The following is an 18,774-nucleotide window of genomic DNA, read 5'->3' as shown; positions in this document are numbered from 1 at the left end:
AATATATTGGTCTCACGTGATCATTGAAGCTTATATATATATATATATATATATATATATATATATATATATATACATAAATATATATATATATACATAAATATATATACACACACATTTGAGAAGTGGTAAGTATTTGAGAAATAAATAAGTAATTATACCTTCATCTGGTCAAGATATGCGGCTTTGACTATGAAATGTCTGATAATTCCTCGCATGGTATGCGGTAGATAGAGAAATAGTTTCATAACTTTTACAAATAGACGACAAAACAAGTGCATATGTGAACCCGTATAGTTCACATATGAACTAATTAACTGATTCACATATATAAACTTATGTGATTCACATATGAACTAATTATTTGTTTGCCGCCTATTTATAACAATTACGAAACTATTCCTCCATTTTTCGTTTAACAAGTTAAAACCACAAATCTTAATAATCAAAGCCACAATTTTTAAACAGTAAAAACCACAATCTTCAACCAACCTTAACTGGTATAAAAGCTAAAACTTTTCAAATAATAGTCACTTCTCAAATCAATCCCCCCACTATTTAGCAACTAATGGCAACTTCACAATCCTTTGGTACAGTGACCTGCTCTTGGGACCACAATTAGATTGTATACTTTTGGTGGTTCTAGGACCACAATCAAAATTACTTGTGGGTCACTACTTGCTTATTGTACCCTCACTTATCCTTCACATCAACTTCATCTTGTACGATTAAAAGGCAAGTAATTACATTAAATGTTCAAGGATACCTATTCTTTGTTAAATGTATACATATTAATATCATCGTATGTATACATATTAATATCATCGTATGTATACATATTAATATCATCGTCGTGTCATGTACGTAGACATCAAAACATCTTTTTTACATTTTTAATCTATAATATAACCTCGTTTTGATGTAAGTAGACTACATATAACCAAACACTCATTTCAAACTTTTTAAATTTCCAATATCATCTACATCAAACTTCCCATTTAACACTTATAAAAACCTTGCATTAGAGATGATGCGATAATCCGGAATCAGGAAGAGAGGGATGGGTTTTTAACTCACAAATGATCATAAACAACAAACCAAATGTGATCATAAAAAAATTGATTCTACCTTTTCAAGATTATCATTTGATTGAAAAACGAAGGGTACACAACTGAAGCATAAAGATACTAAAGCACACAAATTATTATATCCTACCAACTTTCAAGAACAAAATAAAATATACTAATAAACATATTTAGGAAAATACAAAAATAAAACAATATACTTTGCTAGGATGAGGATTTTGGACAAAAGATAGATGATCATTTTTAAGATACTTTTGGATTAAATCCATTCATTCCCACAAAGTGTACCATTCTTTTTTACCATCTTCACAATCAGTTTTGGAAAAGTTGATTCATGAATTCATTCAAGAGATGGAGTACCTTTGTTTTCTTGATGATGAACTTGAGGACTTGGTTTGTGAACTACCAGATGTCCCACTGCTCTTGTTCTCCCCGTGCCTCAGCTGCCCCATCCCCACCACCCAAAACCGGTCCAGGATCCGCCGCGAACGAGACCCCAGCAACTGCCGCCTGCTTGCCGGCGTCCCCTTCTCCACCTCCTCCTCGTTCAATTTCATCCGTGAAGGTGTTCTGAGTGACTTTGAGCGTAGGGGTACTTTGATTTCCCAGTCTGGTTCCGGGGTGCGGTTGGTACGAGCTGTGAGTTTGATCGCAGCAGTGGCTCGAGCCTGCTCGTGGAAGAGGATCTGCACCACCATTCGCAGAGGAAGCCGGTCGTTTTGTGCTGCGTGGGTGGATGCATTGATTGATAACTTTAAAACGTCAATTAACTCGCAAACCTTCTTCTTTTCGGCTTTCGTTAAGGTTGGGTGTTCCTTCAAGTAAACGTCGACGGCACCATACAGTCCGTCGTGGACTATTCTGGCTGCACCCGGGATCGACCGTGATAATGTGATGAAACTAGAAAGCGGGAGGTTTCGATCACGGGAGATTTCTGCAAGATACTCATCGATCAGACGACCAACGACCCTGCAGCGTGGAAGGTTGATCAAAACCAAATCACCGGGCGTTTCATCTTCTTCATCAACACCCTTCGGATTAAAATAACGATCCACAAGGTTCTGCACAAGTTCAACATCGTACACCGTCGTTTGAGGATGCTCCGCCGGAATCAACAGATCTCGAACAGATGCTTCATCGAGTTTCATACTAACATCTTTGATCAAATCGTCACGTAGTAATGGATCAACTCCAACGAGAATCGAGACCTTCAAAAGTTTCAGTAGGAAACTACACGAACAATTGACTCCTTTATCTGGAGTGAGTAAGCAAATCATAGATTCCATCAATGATCTGTACTTCTCCAGATGAACTTCACCGGAATCAAATCGGTCATTACAATCCGGCAACCACCTCAGGCAATACGTCTTCAAAGCCTCTCCGATCACGTCGCCTTCCACTCGTTTCTTCGATATAACAGTCAGCATTACTCGTTTATAGACATCGATCTCCAGTTCACACAGATCTTCAGCCCACCAATCCTTCGGGACAGAGACAATCTCAGTGACCTTGTTCACTAGATCGAGTTTACGATTATACGTATACGACCAGTTTACACATGACAGATCAATAGCCGTTTTCGATGCAATGGACTCGATACACCTCCCAGTGATCTCGATATCTTCAGACCATTGTCGAAGAGCCGTGGTGGTTTGCAGCACAATGATGGAGTCCTTCCAGCTACGGAGAATACTCGACTTGAAAAACACCTCGATTTTGAATATCAAGTTTCCTCTATCGATATCCTCCGTCATCTCAAGGTACCCCGCCGCGCAACGAGCTGCGACGACGTTGTAGGGACTGAGAGACACCGTAATTCCGTAGCAGAACTTGGCACAGAGCTCGAATGCTTTCGGTCCTCCCGGAAACTCAACGAGATGAACAACGTCGGAATTCTCTTCGCTGGCATCCAACGCCAGCTTCTGCAAGCGATTGCTCTTCGATAAAAGCGGAAACTGCAACACACAAACGTAACGATATGGCTCCTTCATCATGTCCAGTAATAAAATTACTGGAATGCATCAACAAAAATTTCATAATTTCAAATGTAAATTTTAGAATCATTACCTTGTGAAGATAAAATTTTACTTCATCAACAACGACGGTGAAATCCGTCGTCAGCTCAGATGAAACACACCTAAAAATCATAAACCAACTCACACTCATTGTCGATACTCACTCATAATCTAAGGATCTCGACGTTAGAGAAGATAGAAAACGGTTAATACCTGATGGAGTTGGATTCATGATCTGTTTGAAATGCATCAGGCTTTGAACCGAGCTTCATAAACTTCATCTTCTCGGGTGAAATTGAAGGCAGTGAGTGAGGTAAAGTTGTGGTTGAAGCCTAAAGAGGTGGTAGTGAAAGAGTGCAGTAATGATCTCATTGATGATGCCATTACGCCTGCCTGAATTATCCAACCACCCAACGACGACAACGCGCCGCCGTCCTCTGCCCTAGACTCTGCGCCTATATATTATTGTTTTATTTACTTGTCCCCCACTTTTTGTCCTCTTATCCAACCATTTCTCATTAAACGTACCTTTTTTTCCAAACAATAATAACAAGGAACTTAATTTAACTTTTATTCGTTAATATTAGAGTCAATTAATGTTTGGTACCTGGTTTACTCAAAGCGTACTTAAAATAAAATATATCTCATAAAAACTCATAAAAATTGTTTTTTAATGTATAAACTACTGTTTATTGATGTATATTACTTAAAATTTAATATTACAAATAAATTGTACGTAAGTATAATTTATTAAAGCTCTATTTTTAAATTCGTATGACTAATTGTAGATAAACATACTCAAATAYAAGATAAACATCTCATTTTAAATATAAAAAATMTAAAATATAATTARGATAATTATTGAGTTCTAACATAATTATTATATTTATAAAAATTATATTGTTAAGTAAAAATAAATTACTTTTTTATTACACTTATATTAAATTATAATAAAAAAATTAAATTAAAGAAATTATATAAAAAAAGCTTTTAAATAATTAATTTGATATTATATCGACAACTTTTTCAAATTTTTATAATATCTTCATATTTATTTTTATTCAAAAGTAAAAAGCATTGTTTTTCTCAAAACCACATCAACTGTGTTATATCAACAAAGACAAAAAAAATAAAACAAAATATTAAAATAAAGATAAACTTCTCATTCTAGATATTAAAATATATATATTTAGGATAATCATTGATAACTAACAGAATACTTAATTATTATTAAAAAATTAAATTACTTCCTTATTAAATCTTAATTAAATTATAATAAAAAATTTAATAAAAGAAATTACACAAAAATCTAGCATTTTTATATATTTTTCAAAATTTTATAATATATTTTCAAATTTATATTTTATTTAAAAATAAAAATATCATCGATTTCTCAAAACACATTATACCGTATTGCCGAGCTGGGCTCAAAGAGGTCTCTTTGTTCAATATTTTCCTTTTATAACAGGTCTTAATGTAACCGGTCTCAACCACAACCAAAAGCACCTTAACATTTATCCTTGTATAAAGCATGGTTCCCAGTCACTGGCGGGGCCCATATTGACCCCAAATTTTTTTTCCCAAAAATCAATTCTAAAAATATAAAAAACTTGTTTGAATTTTTTCTTTTGTATAATATCTTATTGAAATACACTTTAAAAATTCTAATAGGTCTTTCGAATACAGTTTAAATCTTTTACACACAAAAATATTACAAAAGTTTTTTATAGTTACAGTTAAAGTTTTTTAACTTTTGACATTTTTTTTATTAACCTAGATACCTAATCCGTTATGTGAACCAACTAATCCCAAAACAACCACTTATTTTACAGATAGCTTGAAATCATTGCATTTAAATATTCGTGGTCACAAAAAGATTTTTATTCTTGTTTGAATTTAAACATAACATTTCTTGATACTTTTAATATTTAGAACAAGTTCAAACCGATAAGCATTATCGTTGTAAAAAGATAGTATTGAGTTTTGGAGATGTTTTCAGAAATCCATAGTTGACTCCGTACTAATGGCATTGCCCTTCCCAAAGCATTGCAGCTATGGCTTTTATAGGCTTGCATACGTCATTTTTCAATTGGATGTTATTGAGTATTTACAACTTAATAAAATTATTATTTTTTTATGAAATTTCATCTTTTATTTCATTTTCTGATAAACTTATATATCCATTAAATTATACAGTTTAATTATCCGATTAACTCTAAAATTTATGAGATTTGTAACAATTTTTATCTTAAGATCATGTTTTATATTTTTTTCTAAATCTAAGTATAATATTTAATGTATTGATCAACGTATATATATATATATATATATTTTTTATCAAAAATGATTTATTTAGCAACATTCCAGTTTATAACGTAAAAATCTGGTACTTCAGATGAGATAAATTTTCAAACCACGTATTTTGGAATAACGTACTTTTTACAACATTCATGATAAATGTCTCGGACACATTGCATGTTCTCAATGGTTCCCAATTCACAATGGAAATACGGTTTTCAACCGAACATACCTTTCTTCATACCAACAAATAAAATTGTAGCCAAGTAAATGCCTTTCTTCATACTCATGATTTCCCATTAACAGCAACTTGATATTTTACAACTTAATTATGTTTTTATTACATTACAACAAACAATTCTTGTTAAGAAAATAAAATTATATCATTTGCACCCCGTTTCGTTAACGAGGACGATGATGTTAATTGCCCGAGGAAAACGAACCACCATGATCGATCAACCCTTGTATACGCCTGAAGGATCGGCATTCTGAATGATCCACGGATGCTCAAGAAGTTTGTGTAGCGGCATTCGCTTAGAAGTTTCTCTAACAAGCATCTGTATATTTATCCGTAACTTATAAATAACGTCAAAGATTTTAGATGTCAAAGTGAAATATATAGAGAGAGTGAGGTGAAAAACCTGACTAATGAGGTCCTTGGCAGCTGAGGAGACTACCGGTTTTGAAGGGAACTTCAAATCTACTAGCAAAATCCTGCAAAATTGCGTCAAGAGATGGTTATTTAGCTAAATGACCTCCTGACAAGTGGTTTTCAAATCCATGACATTCAAACAAGTATTTTGGACAAGTTTTCAAGTCTATGACATTTTGACAGGTTTCTAGACATTCTGACAATAGGTTTAGACGTTCTTGCGTATGAAAGTATCGTTCTTCTGTTACTTAGTGGCATTCTCAAACCTGTCAAAAGGTTATCTTTCAGATACCTAAGAATTTGCTCATATGTATTATTAGAGTCCTACTTCAGCTAGATTCTCTCGCTATAAAGACTCTTTTAGAGAAAGTTTTAGAGGGGTTCCACATATCTGATAGACACTAGATACATTTATTTTGAAAATTGCCTCACCTTCTATACGTGTCCGAATGTTCTTTCGCTTCAAACGGAGGGATGCCATAGAGGAATTCATAGCATAGGATACCAAGACTCCATATATCTACACTTGCATCATGCTCGGCACTCTCCACTGCCATTCGAACTAGTTAATTAGAATAGAAACGATATAGGAAAGACTTTAACAAGGCATTCGGTTACGTATCCTTTACCCATCTCAGGTGGGAGATAATCTAGAGTACCGCACATGGTCTGCCTCCGATTGAATGTGTGCACCGACCAGCCAAAATCTGCAATCTTTAATTCACCCTGAAAGAGATAACATGTACTTCATCAAATATTATGTCTCTAAAACCAAATCAAATTAACTCAGGACATCCAACCGATCTGGGAATGAATCATTCTGTCTATATCAATGCAATTATCGAACACAAAATATGCAAGTTACCTGTGCACCAATCAAGAGGTTCTCTGGTTTTATATCTCTATGAATAACATGCTTCCCATGACAATATATGAGAGCCCGCGCTAAAGAAGCAATATACTGTTTCAATCCCAAAATCCAATATTAGATTAGTATCAGCAACAAGTAAATAGGCCGACAGTCGAATTCATTTCTACTCGCACCACATAAATGGAGTACGCAGAGTGGATTTGTTAAATGACCAAAACGAATAGAACCCAATACTTATAGCAGTGGTAGAATGGATGCAGCAATATGAAGACTTACAGTAGCAGCACGTCGTTCACTGAAGTACTTGCACCTTTGCAGCTCCTTGTAGAGTTCTCCTTTGGCAGCATATTCCAGAATCAGGTAGACCCTTTTCTGTGGACATTGTGGTCTAAAGATTTAGAAATTTTGGATAGCTCTTTAAACAACAGCAAGAAGGAAGGATTCTATACCTGATCATAAAAGTAACCATAGAGTCGTAGGATATTAGGGTGTCGAAGATGGCTTTGTATTTCAACTTCACGGCGAAGCTGGTGCTCCACCTGGGACTGTTTAAGCTGGCTCTTGAAAAGCACCTTTAGTGCAACAATATGATCGCTCTGTTTCAGAAAACACATATACCATGGTAAGATGGGTGATTCCCATGTAATTTTCCTAAAATCATTAGCCCAATTCGCGAAAGATTGATAAAATTCAAAAGAACATCTTAGGATTTGATAGAGCTACAGACCAACTGTTGGAGCATATTAGAGGCAGAAGTTTTAAGCAAAGAAACCAAAAACAATCAAGAACCTAAATCGACTGCCATTAACAAAATACAGAACTAATAATATTTTAGCTGACAAGGAACCCGAACCGAAACCAGATGGAAGAGTAAGAAAAATATGTTGAGCATAAGAACTAGATTTGATGAACTAACCCTCTTTTCCCTAGCTATATAAACATGACCAAACTTGCCCCTTCCGAGTGGCTTCCCAATGTCAAAGTCATTAAGTGTCCACCTCTTCTTTTCTGCTGCTGCCTCTGTAGGAGCCTGTAAAATAATACAGTCGACGGAAATCAATAAATATCACACAAAAACAAAATCATCACATTCACACATTACACCTTTACTAGCTACATTTGCTGCTGCCCATGATCAGAAATCGTACAATATGCTGAATGGAAGAGCTTTCTTCATATATTTACCATGGAGATATGGCAAAGCAATTGAAGCTACACTGCTTTGAATCTTAACATTTGACATGAAATGGCATTTCAGAACTACCTTTTGACATAATTTTATACATCATAAACCAGCAAATAACTTAAAAGAGACAAGCCACAATGCATATTTATGGGGATAACGTGGCTGTGTGGCTCACCCTTAATATGTAGAACCCTAAAAACATTAGAAGATGCTGTGGTTTCTACGATTGTCCTAAAACCTATGAGAGTGAAATTTTTGAAAAATGGAACGACAACAGATGCATACAACTTCTAGCATATGGAAATTTTTTGGGACACAAATTGTCGAGCTGTAGGACTATTCATGTTGAATAAAGTACATTTCAACACGAATTAATCTCTATTCTCCAAATTCAAAAAATTCCCAATTTCATTGCCCACAAATCATTCCTGTAGAATACTAAGATGAAAAAAAAAAAAGCCAAACGAGTTCTCATAAGATGTAGGATCCAAAAAACGCTAACAGAAACATGAACCCTAACACAATATTACATTTCAAAAATCCAAAATACATGCTTTCAGATTATATAAAAATCACAAAGCGGGAAACTAATTCGTTTATGAATTCAAAACCAAATGAAAACAATCAAAGAAAAGAAAAGAAAATTGATTGATTGTCATAAATTCAGTCATGTACCTTCTGTTCAGCCTGGGTTTCTGCTGCGATTGCCATGAGAGAGCAAAGGATTCTAGAGAGAGAAAACTGGAGATAGAGAGAGAGAGAGAGAGAGGGAGGCAGAGAAACAGAAGGGGAAATGCGAATTTGTTTGAATATAGAGAGATAGGAATAGAAGGATCTGTTTTCTCTCTCTCTCTCCCTGATTACACAACGGTCAAATTGTTGGAGGAGCGTCATTTGAAATCAAATTTTCAGTTAGACCCCAAACTCTGAACAAATTACTGGATACCCCCTAAACTTTCATAACCATAGTGATTACTTCTTACATAAATACAAAAATCATTTTCCTTCCCGTTAATTTCCCTCCAATTTTTCTCCTTTTATTTCTTTTATTTTCTTTCCAAATTCGAGAACACGAATGGTGAATGTAACGGATATTTTATTTTTATTTCATAAACTAAAAAAGCCAAAACCGAGTTCCCTTCGATCTGCTAAAGTAGATCGACTATTGACAAGAATGGAGAGCAATTCGGTGACAATTCTTGAGGATTTTACGATCAACATGATGAGATATATCAATTTTCTCAAAGAGAATAGGCGACGATATTTTCAAAACTATATGTAACTACTCTATTCAAATGAACCCTTTAAAAAATTAGAGATTTGTCTTTTTAAGAACATCGACTTTTACATATTCAACGGTTACCGAAAACATGTTTTGGTATCAAATGGACCTCTATTTTCACTATTTTAGAAATAAATAAATAAATAAAGCCTCAGACACAAACATGTAGTTATGCATACAAGTCCAGTCCCATGTAGCCACAATATTTTGTAATGGCTTATTTCATTGCATCAAACGAAAAGTAATTAGTGATACACTGGTTAAGTCTCAAGAGGATGTGAAAAATCTTATCTACCCGTGGGTTTGAATCTAGGTGCTTGTGGGAGGTTCACCTGCAATGACTTTAGACCGTTCGTGATCATCCGAAATTAGTTGAGATCAGAATAAGGATATGTTGAGATCAGAATAAGGGGCCGTTTACCAAGAGTTTATCAACAAGAATCATTGTCCTCACTTACCTTATCGAGTAACATTTTCAACAATCAAAATGGATTGTTGGTAAGCATATTTTACCAGGTAATAGTCTTTTACCTAATTAATTGAATAAGATTCTCAGTCGTTGTTATGTCTCTAAGTCTTACCGGATAAGATTCTTAGCCTTGTCATGCTCACTCGGTAAGGGAAGCGACGCCACTAAGAAGCAACCATTTTCATAGCAAAGAAAGAAGAAGCCACGTTACATTGATTTATGGCAAACATACATCATTCCATCCAATCCCACATTACATTCATTTCCAATTAACCATTTGTTTTCAGTTGGCTTATTACATACACAGACATCATCCATTTCAGTAATACGTTTCCACCATCCTTCCCCTTAATATGGCTTCAGCTTTCCTCACTTGCTTCACTGGCCCTATTACAAATACCTACATACATGACACCACCATATTCATTATGATTCCCATATATCATGTTCAATTTCAAAACCATATTCATTATGATTCCAGATATCATTTTCAGTTTCAAAACCATATTCATTATGAATTTTAGGATAAAACCAAGCACAAAAGATACAAATGAGGTATCAACTGACCTTGTCTGGTGGTCCCTTGGCGCCTCCGATGAATATTTCAGCACTAAAAATACAACAAAGAATTCATCACTGAATGAATAAGCTGAAAATAGATTTATAAAGAAGGAACAAAAATTACTTGCAAGACTCCTTAATAGCCAAAATGGAAGCTCCTTTTCTTCCAATAACAAGTCCCATCTTCCCTGGTGGAACATCAACAACTGAGAGAACTTCTTCCTCCGGAGCATTGTCATCTGTTACAAGCGTCTCTGCAATTATACGTATTTACTTCAGATAAAACATTTGTACAGAAAAAAAAAAGGATACTAAAAAAAGTTTTGTAAATAGTTTTGCCCGTTTGGTTAAAAGGATAAAAGAACAAACCTGGAATTGGAGGGAGAGGTGGCCAATCTGCATAATCGTTATCAGTAATGCAGAAACAGCGACAATAAAGAGCCCCACGAACAGCAAGATACCACAAGGATTTTTGATTCATCTTCACCACCATCTTGTTATATATATACAGAAGAAAACGGACATCGTCTGTAGCTGCACGTACCATCAATTCCGATAATGGTCTATATTTCCAAAAGTTGGGGTCCTGGTAAATTCCACATAACAGAGCTTCAGATATAATAATGATAATGAAATATGCCACTTAGTTTCTAGTTTAAGCTCAAATAAAGCATAAAAACATAGACAAAATCTTGTATAGAACAAATATTTCTTGAAATAAACTTGTGTTTAGCATCCGCCTTTGTCATTTCCTTAAATCGGCTTCTAGATTTCATTTTTGGTCTAACTATCTTTTCTAAAATTAGCATATCTGTCTTTCTTGTCTCAAGTTCTTTTTCGACTCCTTTTTTCTATTTCCTCATATTTTTTGGGTGAACTTTCTTTTTTGCACACTTTTCTACGAACTATTCTACACTTTGGGTAAAGGTAAGACTTAACTCATCAACGGTAGAGGCTTATGCAAAAAATGACACAAAATATATCCTGAAGTGCATGTAAATCTGCTTTATAAGATTGAAGTATCTAACTCGTTTAGCAGATGGGTACTAAAAGATCGAATGCAGAACACTATATTTGGGATTCTACAGCAATGCAGCTTGAAAGTATGGGGCCTTCAGCCAAAAACAACCAAAAGTGTGAAGGCCCCAATGCTCACAAGATAAATCTGAAGGCACCATATGACGAACCTGCCTGAGAAGAACTCTAACTTCTTGCTTCTCAAGATAAGATATACCTGTTTTCAAAACCTCAAGGTGAGAATACAAGTACTATAATGCATATAAAATGCTGAAAAATGCAAAAAATGTCACTTAGAGATAACAAATAAGAAAAGCATCCTCAGTTCTAACATGATACACTTCTGGTATCAAATATGTTTAGAAGCAAATTTTAGTGAAACTAAAAGCTACACAGAAAAAGTTGACTTAAGCGTGCATAAGTTGAATTGTCTATTATCGCCATTATCACATATTTATGGGTAGTTTGGTTGGTTTTCCATTAAGTCATGTATGGATAAAGCTGACAGCATGGCTTAATCTGTTTGTATATATTGGAAAGTTTTTGTTTGGGAGGGTTTTTTCGTAGATGGAACGAGCGTGGTTTTTAATTGAGGGGCAGGTTCGAATTTTTTTTGGCTTTCTGCATAAAGCTCCCGCCTATAAGCTTACCGAATAAGACACTTTCTGTATCATTAAGCCACTACCAAATAGGTGTGTATGGCTGACCAAATAAACTGTGAGTCCCATTAAGTTCATTAAGCTGGCAACAGATAGACCCTTAAAAACAAATGTGAAGCATTGCATTTTGAACTCACCATATATGGACTTTACATAATCAATTATGAGAAATATGAAAATTTCTTTATCGATGTGCATAGTTAATGCATACATTCAGATACAACTCAAGAGAAATGATTTGAAACGAGGAAAGACAAGTTATCTGTATTTCAACCACCACCACCTTCAGTAAGAGACAAGTAACAAGGTGCAGCAGAAAGTAAGAAACACTTCTTCCAAGAGGCAGTTCAGTCTTAGTGGGTTCTAAGATTTTAATGGGCCAAAACCTATTGTTTCAGTTCTATGAACAGCCAACTGATTGAAACCTGCATGTTTGGATTGGAATTCCTGTATTAGGCCTAACATTTTGGACTTATACAGGTCATTAGACGGGTTTTATGTTATTGCATCCACTTCTGTTAGTTAACAATTTGTTACTTCATCCAACTAAAACATAGACAGCAAATTGTCGAAAAGCCTAAAAAACCAAACAGAACACATTGCCTTCGCTCTATCATCAACATTGGAGAAGTACTTTTTAAATTTTATATATTTTCCTAATCATGAATAAGTTCTTTTCAGATTTCATTGCCAACACTAGCCTCAATCAAATTGAGTTCCATCTTGGTTCAAATATCAAGACAAAGCAAACTTTCGCTTGCAATTTTTTTTTGTTTCCAACACATGATTTTATAGTCCCTGCATCTATAAATGGAGCTTCTTACTAATAATAGTAGTAGTCATTCTTTTGAAACAGTAAACAAACTAATACACCAATGTCTCTAAAGAGAATTGAACTTGCAACCCATGATTTGTAGAGATACATTGTCACCGTTCTCACTTGGTGGTGGTGATAGTAGATGAACTAGGCATGGATATTACATGCAATCTTTATGAGCTTGTAAAATTATCTTTAGCAAAGTGAATATATCATCACAAATATTTGGCAACCAGTGAACAATGATCTACTAAAGAAGTTTGCACCCATGAAAAATGATTTCAGGAAGGGAAACTGAATTAAAATTTAGAATGACAAAAGAAGAGGCAAAAGCAAAGGCTAACTACCACAGTAACGTGGATCAGCAAGGAGACCAACGAATGAGATGTAGTCATCTGGCACTTTTGTCCCGCCTTCTTGCACCTCAATCAATGTGTAAGCAATCTGTGTAACAGATAAATTAGTCAGCACAAACAGCTGGATGATAATTTCATTGCTGAGGTTCGGTCACATCACCATACACATATGGAAAAGGGCACAGCAAAGTGAGAAAATGGAAAGAAAAACTACAGCACTATACGAAATTCACAACTCAGTCTAGTTGTTTTACTTTCAGCAATTTAGTCACTGTACTCTTTGGATTTCATTTTTGAGCCACTTCCATTGGTGGCTATTCCCTGTCGAAAAAGGTTACAGAGACTCTATGTTGGACATTTCTGTTCTTCTTTTTCCAAATTAAATTGCTGAGTTGGAAATTAAGACGGCCACCCAAATGACTTGGACGTATATTAAACAAGAATTTCCAGTAAATGTTTTGGACACAACACATGTGACTCGCCTGAGACACCATTAATATAATGTTGACCATATTATTAGCAACAAATGAAGCTAAATCATGAATTTGGCGAAAGTTAAGAAAAAAGAAGCAATAGTGATCCATATCCTGATATATGGACACTCACCTGGGTATCAAAAACGTTGTGCAACTTGATGTTGAACTGAAAATACAAAGCCTTCAAAACAGAAGTAAGCAAAGATATCAAACAAATGCATTTGTTGAAAGAGTGAAAAGGCTAGAAGTGGATAAAATCAATTAGAGACCTCACTATCTCGTTTGCAATCATGAATTACTTTAGTGACGTTACTAGATTCAAGTGCAGGCTTACAGGCTTCCACAAGTGTTTTTCCACCCTCAATAGCATCAACCAAATATATAGCATCTGGAAAAGCTAGCTGCCAAGAGCAAAAAACCATATACTGATCAGGTACAGTTCCATCATAATAACACAGAAATGCAGTTGCTACAAAACAAACAAAAAAAGTCTAAGAGAATTTATGTTGATAATGGACATGGGAGTAATGAACTTGATCGAAGTCAAATGTGCACAATTAATATGGGATTGCAGGAGTTGAAATATAATTGACATGGATTGTCGATTAAAAGGTGAATTTCTCACCAACACAATTGATGTTTATCATAGCACATAGCCCAATTAATATTTAAAAGAACTTGTTAGTTAGCATAAGCCAAGTCTCCTTCTAATTTTGGACCCAAGAAGAGGTCATTTGTTGATACTATGGGTAATTACTGAAAATTTCACAATTGCATGCACATCCACCCTAAAACATCTGTATTTTTCTCCATCAGAAACTATGAATGTCAATTGTATCTTTGTCACTTCTAAGCTTGTGCAGTTAGACGATAGTTCATGTTTCTATGGATGGCAATTATGCAATATGTGCTAGACTATTATGACAAAAGAACCTCATGCGAGGATCTGTGATAATTCAAGTTATATCTCTAACCCTGACCCCTTGGTGGTAGTCGTAATGTTTGTTTGCCAAGAAAGAAAGCAGGTGTATTTTTGCAGATAAAATTGTTGTTGAAAATCTCAAAGAATAGTTATGGCAGAGGCTGAGATTCAAGATGTCGCTTATGAAAGTAGCAAAGTCGCTAAGGTTGGTCACTCATGTTAAAAGAATAGTTCCAAAAGCATAAAATCCATAGCCAGCTCTTCCCTGGTCAAACTGCAGCATTTATTGGAAAAGGCATCAGATCATGGCCCAACCCAGCTCGCTACTTAAATAAAAGAAATCACTTGCTCTATCAGGTTCCAGTCTGTATCGGATGAACATCCGGATATCTTGGTTTTTTACTTTCTACCGACTACCGATGAAATCTCAAAGTAACAGCCCCCTTTTGGTTTGCCTACAGTCTAAGCTTCACATGCTCAAAGAACATCTGAAAAGGTAGAGAACTGAAAGGTTTTGGCCAGCAAACTAAAGCTGAAGCAATGTGAAAATCAAATTTAACTCCCAGAAGCTCATATTCAGCTCAATCAGGGTGACACAAAGGCTCAATCCTCAACAAAACTTGCGTCCGATTAAGAAATTTAGGCACATAAAGTAGCCAATGGTGACAGAGATACATCCCATAACACTGTTTACCTCGGAACCACTCTATAAGCAGAAAGAAATAAACTGATGGATGATGAAGAACTAAAATATAGACTTGTGAACCTTTCCTTGATCAGTTTTTCTTCCATTTCTTCTGACTTGTATGGTGATATTGTTTATGATTCCACAATATTGTTAAGTCTCCATAATGAAGATGAAATATGGAAACCATTAAAGGTTTCAATGGTAGAATTTGAGCCCAATCTTAATGAGCTTATACGCATCTTTTACATCAGTTGTTGGTATATCATCCAACTCTGGTATTATTTCAGCAGTGCAAAACTTTAAGGACAGAGGTATGTATCGATAAACGTGCTAGAGTTCTCACTCTACTCCACAAGATTCCCTAACCCAGGCTGATGGCTAACATGCAATGCAATCTATCAGCCTATTATGTCTCTATCTAAAATTGTCTTGGAGTACAAATGATAGATTAAGCAAGGATTATTTTTAAGGGCAAAATGTCCATGAGTGCAGCCATGGGTCATGAAATGGAGGAAAATAGCAACAAGAAGAAGTATTTGGAGAAATCTTGATGGCAAAACTCAAAAATTGCAAGCCTGTAATATTATTAGTATGAAAAAGGTTCATATTTGAGAAATCTATATCTCACATGATTCAGGGCAAGTGCTTACTGTTGAGGTTAATGGATGTTCTATGTCTTCTAATGGGGTAGAACAAGGTGATCATCTTTCTCCTACTTTATATACTCCTACTCAGAATTGCCGTAGTAGAAGACTTAATAAGATGGTTGATAGCATTATTGCTCAAGATCAAAGTTCTGGATGGGTGTTTGGACTTGATAGATGTTTGTTAGGGTATGGTGATCCCACAGATGGGGTTAAATATTACATATTCGGTCTTTAAAATGTCATCAAGTGCGCTTCAAGAATATCAAGTTGTCCATCATATCATGGAAGAATTGTTTTATAGTTTCCAAGGAAACATGACTATGATCAAGTTCTAAGAACATGATACAGCAACGGATCCATGATATAGAGACTTCCACGGAGTTGAAACATCTACAGCTCTGTATTTTCTTCTGATGCTCTAATTTTTAAGAGATGTGAGTTTTACCTGCATGATACACAGAGTTCCATTGCGACAAAGGTCAACACCCTCACAGTCAAAACCAATCACCAATTTCTTATCAGGAGAAGGTTCCAAGAATTCAGGTGGAAGTTGACTTGCATGAGTAACAATGTGGATAGGAACTATTTCGCCGCCTGAAAATTAACTTGTAATTAATACATAACACAACACTATGCAAATACTAAGGGCCTGTTCGTAACTAGCTTAATGAGCTTAATAGGACTCACAGCTTATTCGATCAACTATACATGACTGTTTGGTAGTGGCTTAATGATATAGAAAGTGACATATTCAGTAACCTTGTAGGGGGAGCTTTATGTAGAAAACCAAGTTTTTTCTAACCCCACCCCTCCCAATTAAAAACATGCTCCTTTCATCTATGAAAAAACTCTCCCGAACAATAACGTTTCCAATCTATACAGACATCTTTATCCATTTAGGACTTGATGGAAACAACCAAACAGCCCCTAACTGTTGTATGTACAAAGTCCATATCAGCCTCCCATTTGAAAAGTATTAATTATTATCAATCCCTAGACTTACGATACTACTTCGCAACAAACCGAATAGTTTAAAGAAAAATACTCCATCCATTCCAAAATAAGATCAAACTGTTTCGATTCTTTTGTAAAAAGAAACAAGAATTTGGTAACTAGATTACACTTCACAAGAAATAATGCAAATCGAAACAAAACCCGTATCAATTACTCCCAGGTCCCACCTCATAAATAAAATTGGAACAACTGATTTCAAGATTCAAAAGTAGCTGTTTGACTAGTAGTCAAAATGCTTAAAGAACCCTAACCACGCTGAGCAAAATTAATACAATCAATAATTTGCACCGATCAAATTGGGCGAATAGCTAGTTTTTCCAAATCAAGAAAACATTGCAATTTCAATAAGAATAGAGCGGCAGGGGGCTTTTCTGTCAAGAACTAGGTTTTGTACTCGCTAGTCTTGTCCAACAAAAGGGTAAACAAGTTCAAACAACATAAACCCTAAATCATTCAGCATGGGGGAACACAATACTACAAGAAGTTCACAGAAAGACGAAAAGAATCAGCAAACCCCGAACGCATGGGGTCGATAAACCCATATTGTAGAAGAGAAACATAGAAGAGATAAGAGGGAGAAGTGAAACATGCCTGGGTCAGAAGAAACGGGGATACAGGTCAGTTGATTTGGGGAAGAAAGAGACGACGCCATGGCGATGATCGAACCATTCAAACAGATCACGAAAACCTCCCCTCCGATCTTTACTGCCGATAGATATACGGCAGTATTATTTTCCGATTGGAATTGGACATGCATTACAGAATTGTACCGTACAGTTTGTTAACATTTTAAACTTTCCATTTTTGGTCCTTATAATTTCAACCCCATTCATGTTGGCCTTTATATCTACTTTTTATGACATTTTAAGTACTTGATTGTTATTATAAAAGCATCCGCAATATCAGATTTCAAAGGTAATTAAAGAGAAATTCTTCAAATTAACTGCTTCGTGCGACAATTTGGACAAAAAGTTGATTACTGAAAATACTAATTGATTTTATACAGAACCGTCTATAAGGATATCAACGTGAGGAGGCGTTCTTTTGACAGAATTAGTAGCTGAGGCTTGCTAGGGAGCTGATATCGAACTCAAGACATGTCTTGTATTTGACAAAGTTGTCCCGTCCATTTGTCAACTGAGCTATGCACCAGAGGCAGTGTTTGACGTAATTATACAACATGATATGCCTATAAAATCATAACATTATTTGTTATGCCAAGTTACAAATAAAGATGTAGAAACGGGGGTCGAGGATCAGAACGGACCCAAACACTTGACGAAGATTGGTTAAATGAATGGTCGTAACCGGATCTCGTTCTTGCCCAACAATCCAATAAAACATAATTTACTCTTATAATTATACAACGTTGTAGAGTATTGGTATATCAATTTATTGACCATTTAAAATAAATCGGCAAGTACAAGTTTTATTATTTGTTAACTGATACATCTATTACAATTTATTGAATCTATAAATACGTAAACTGAACTTCGTGTGGCAAGTATAGGGTTATGTTGGTTCGTCAAACGATCAGATTATAACAGAAAACGAGTTATTATAACTTTTTAAGGCATATACATGTTCATTATCGACATGCTCATTTGAACAAAACATGGGGATTTTTCTTTCCGATGGATTTATTTTAAACAAATTTTGGCTATAATTTCATTTCGCGAAAAAAAATATTTCGAAAATATGACTCGTGATTTAATCATTTAATAAATATGAGCTTTGAAGGATTTCCAATGTGAATTTA

The 18,774-nt window shown here is 35.2% G+C and overlaps 3 protein-coding genes across 3 annotated transcripts; all 3 read right to left on the bottom strand.

Annotated features, from left to right (window-relative positions):
* Positions 1–1,429: 1,429 nt before the first annotated feature.
* On the bottom strand, positions 1,430–3,381 carry LOC112527170 (BTB/POZ domain-containing protein NPY1). Its single transcript, XM_025137632.1, has 3 exons — positions 3,314–3,381; positions 3,153–3,222; positions 1,430–3,040 (listed from the first exon to the last, which is right to left on the bottom strand). Exons 1-3 carry the CDS (start codon positions 3,379–3,381, stop codon positions 1,430–1,432), a joined length of 1,749 nt encoding a protein of 582 aa, XP_024993400.1.
* Positions 3,382–5,565: 2,184 nt separating this feature from the next.
* Positions 5,566–8,830, bottom strand: LOC112528065 (serine/threonine-protein kinase Aurora-2-like). The gene is made up of 9 exons (XM_025138969.1): positions 8,783–8,830; positions 7,838–7,951; positions 7,371–7,517; positions 7,198–7,293; positions 6,916–7,011; positions 6,680–6,776; positions 6,483–6,600; positions 6,040–6,112; positions 5,566–5,955 (listed from the first exon to the last, which is right to left on the bottom strand). Exons 1-9 carry the CDS (start codon positions 8,816–8,818, stop codon positions 5,854–5,856), a joined length of 879 nt encoding a protein of 292 aa, XP_024994737.1. The 5' UTR covers positions 8,819–8,830; the 3' UTR covers positions 5,566–5,853.
* A 1,196-nt stretch (positions 8,831–10,026) lies between these two features.
* LOC112527857 (exosome complex exonuclease rrp6) lies at positions 10,027–17,747 on the bottom strand. Its single transcript, XM_025138695.1, has 10 exons — positions 17,607–17,747; positions 16,447–16,595; positions 14,014–14,145; positions 13,875–13,925; positions 13,260–13,356; positions 11,607–11,653; positions 10,789–11,005; positions 10,544–10,673; positions 10,426–10,468; positions 10,027–10,258 (listed from the first exon to the last, which is right to left on the bottom strand). The coding sequence occupies exons 1-10, from the start codon at positions 17,665–17,667 to the stop codon at positions 10,178–10,180; spliced, it is 1,008 nt and encodes a 335-aa protein (XP_024994463.1). The 5' UTR covers positions 17,668–17,747; the 3' UTR covers positions 10,027–10,177.
* Between the last annotated feature and the right edge of the window lie 1,027 nt (positions 17,748–18,774).

Source organism: Cynara cardunculus, assembly GCF_001531365.2.
Source record: "Cynara cardunculus var. scolymus isolate 2C chromosome LG 15, CcrdV1, whole genome shotgun sequence".
Lineage (NCBI taxonomy): Eukaryota > Viridiplantae > Streptophyta > Magnoliopsida > Asterales > Asteraceae > Cynara > Cynara cardunculus.
The sequence above is the reverse complement of the archived record's forward strand: the minus strand, read 5'-3'. Positions and strand labels throughout refer to the sequence as shown.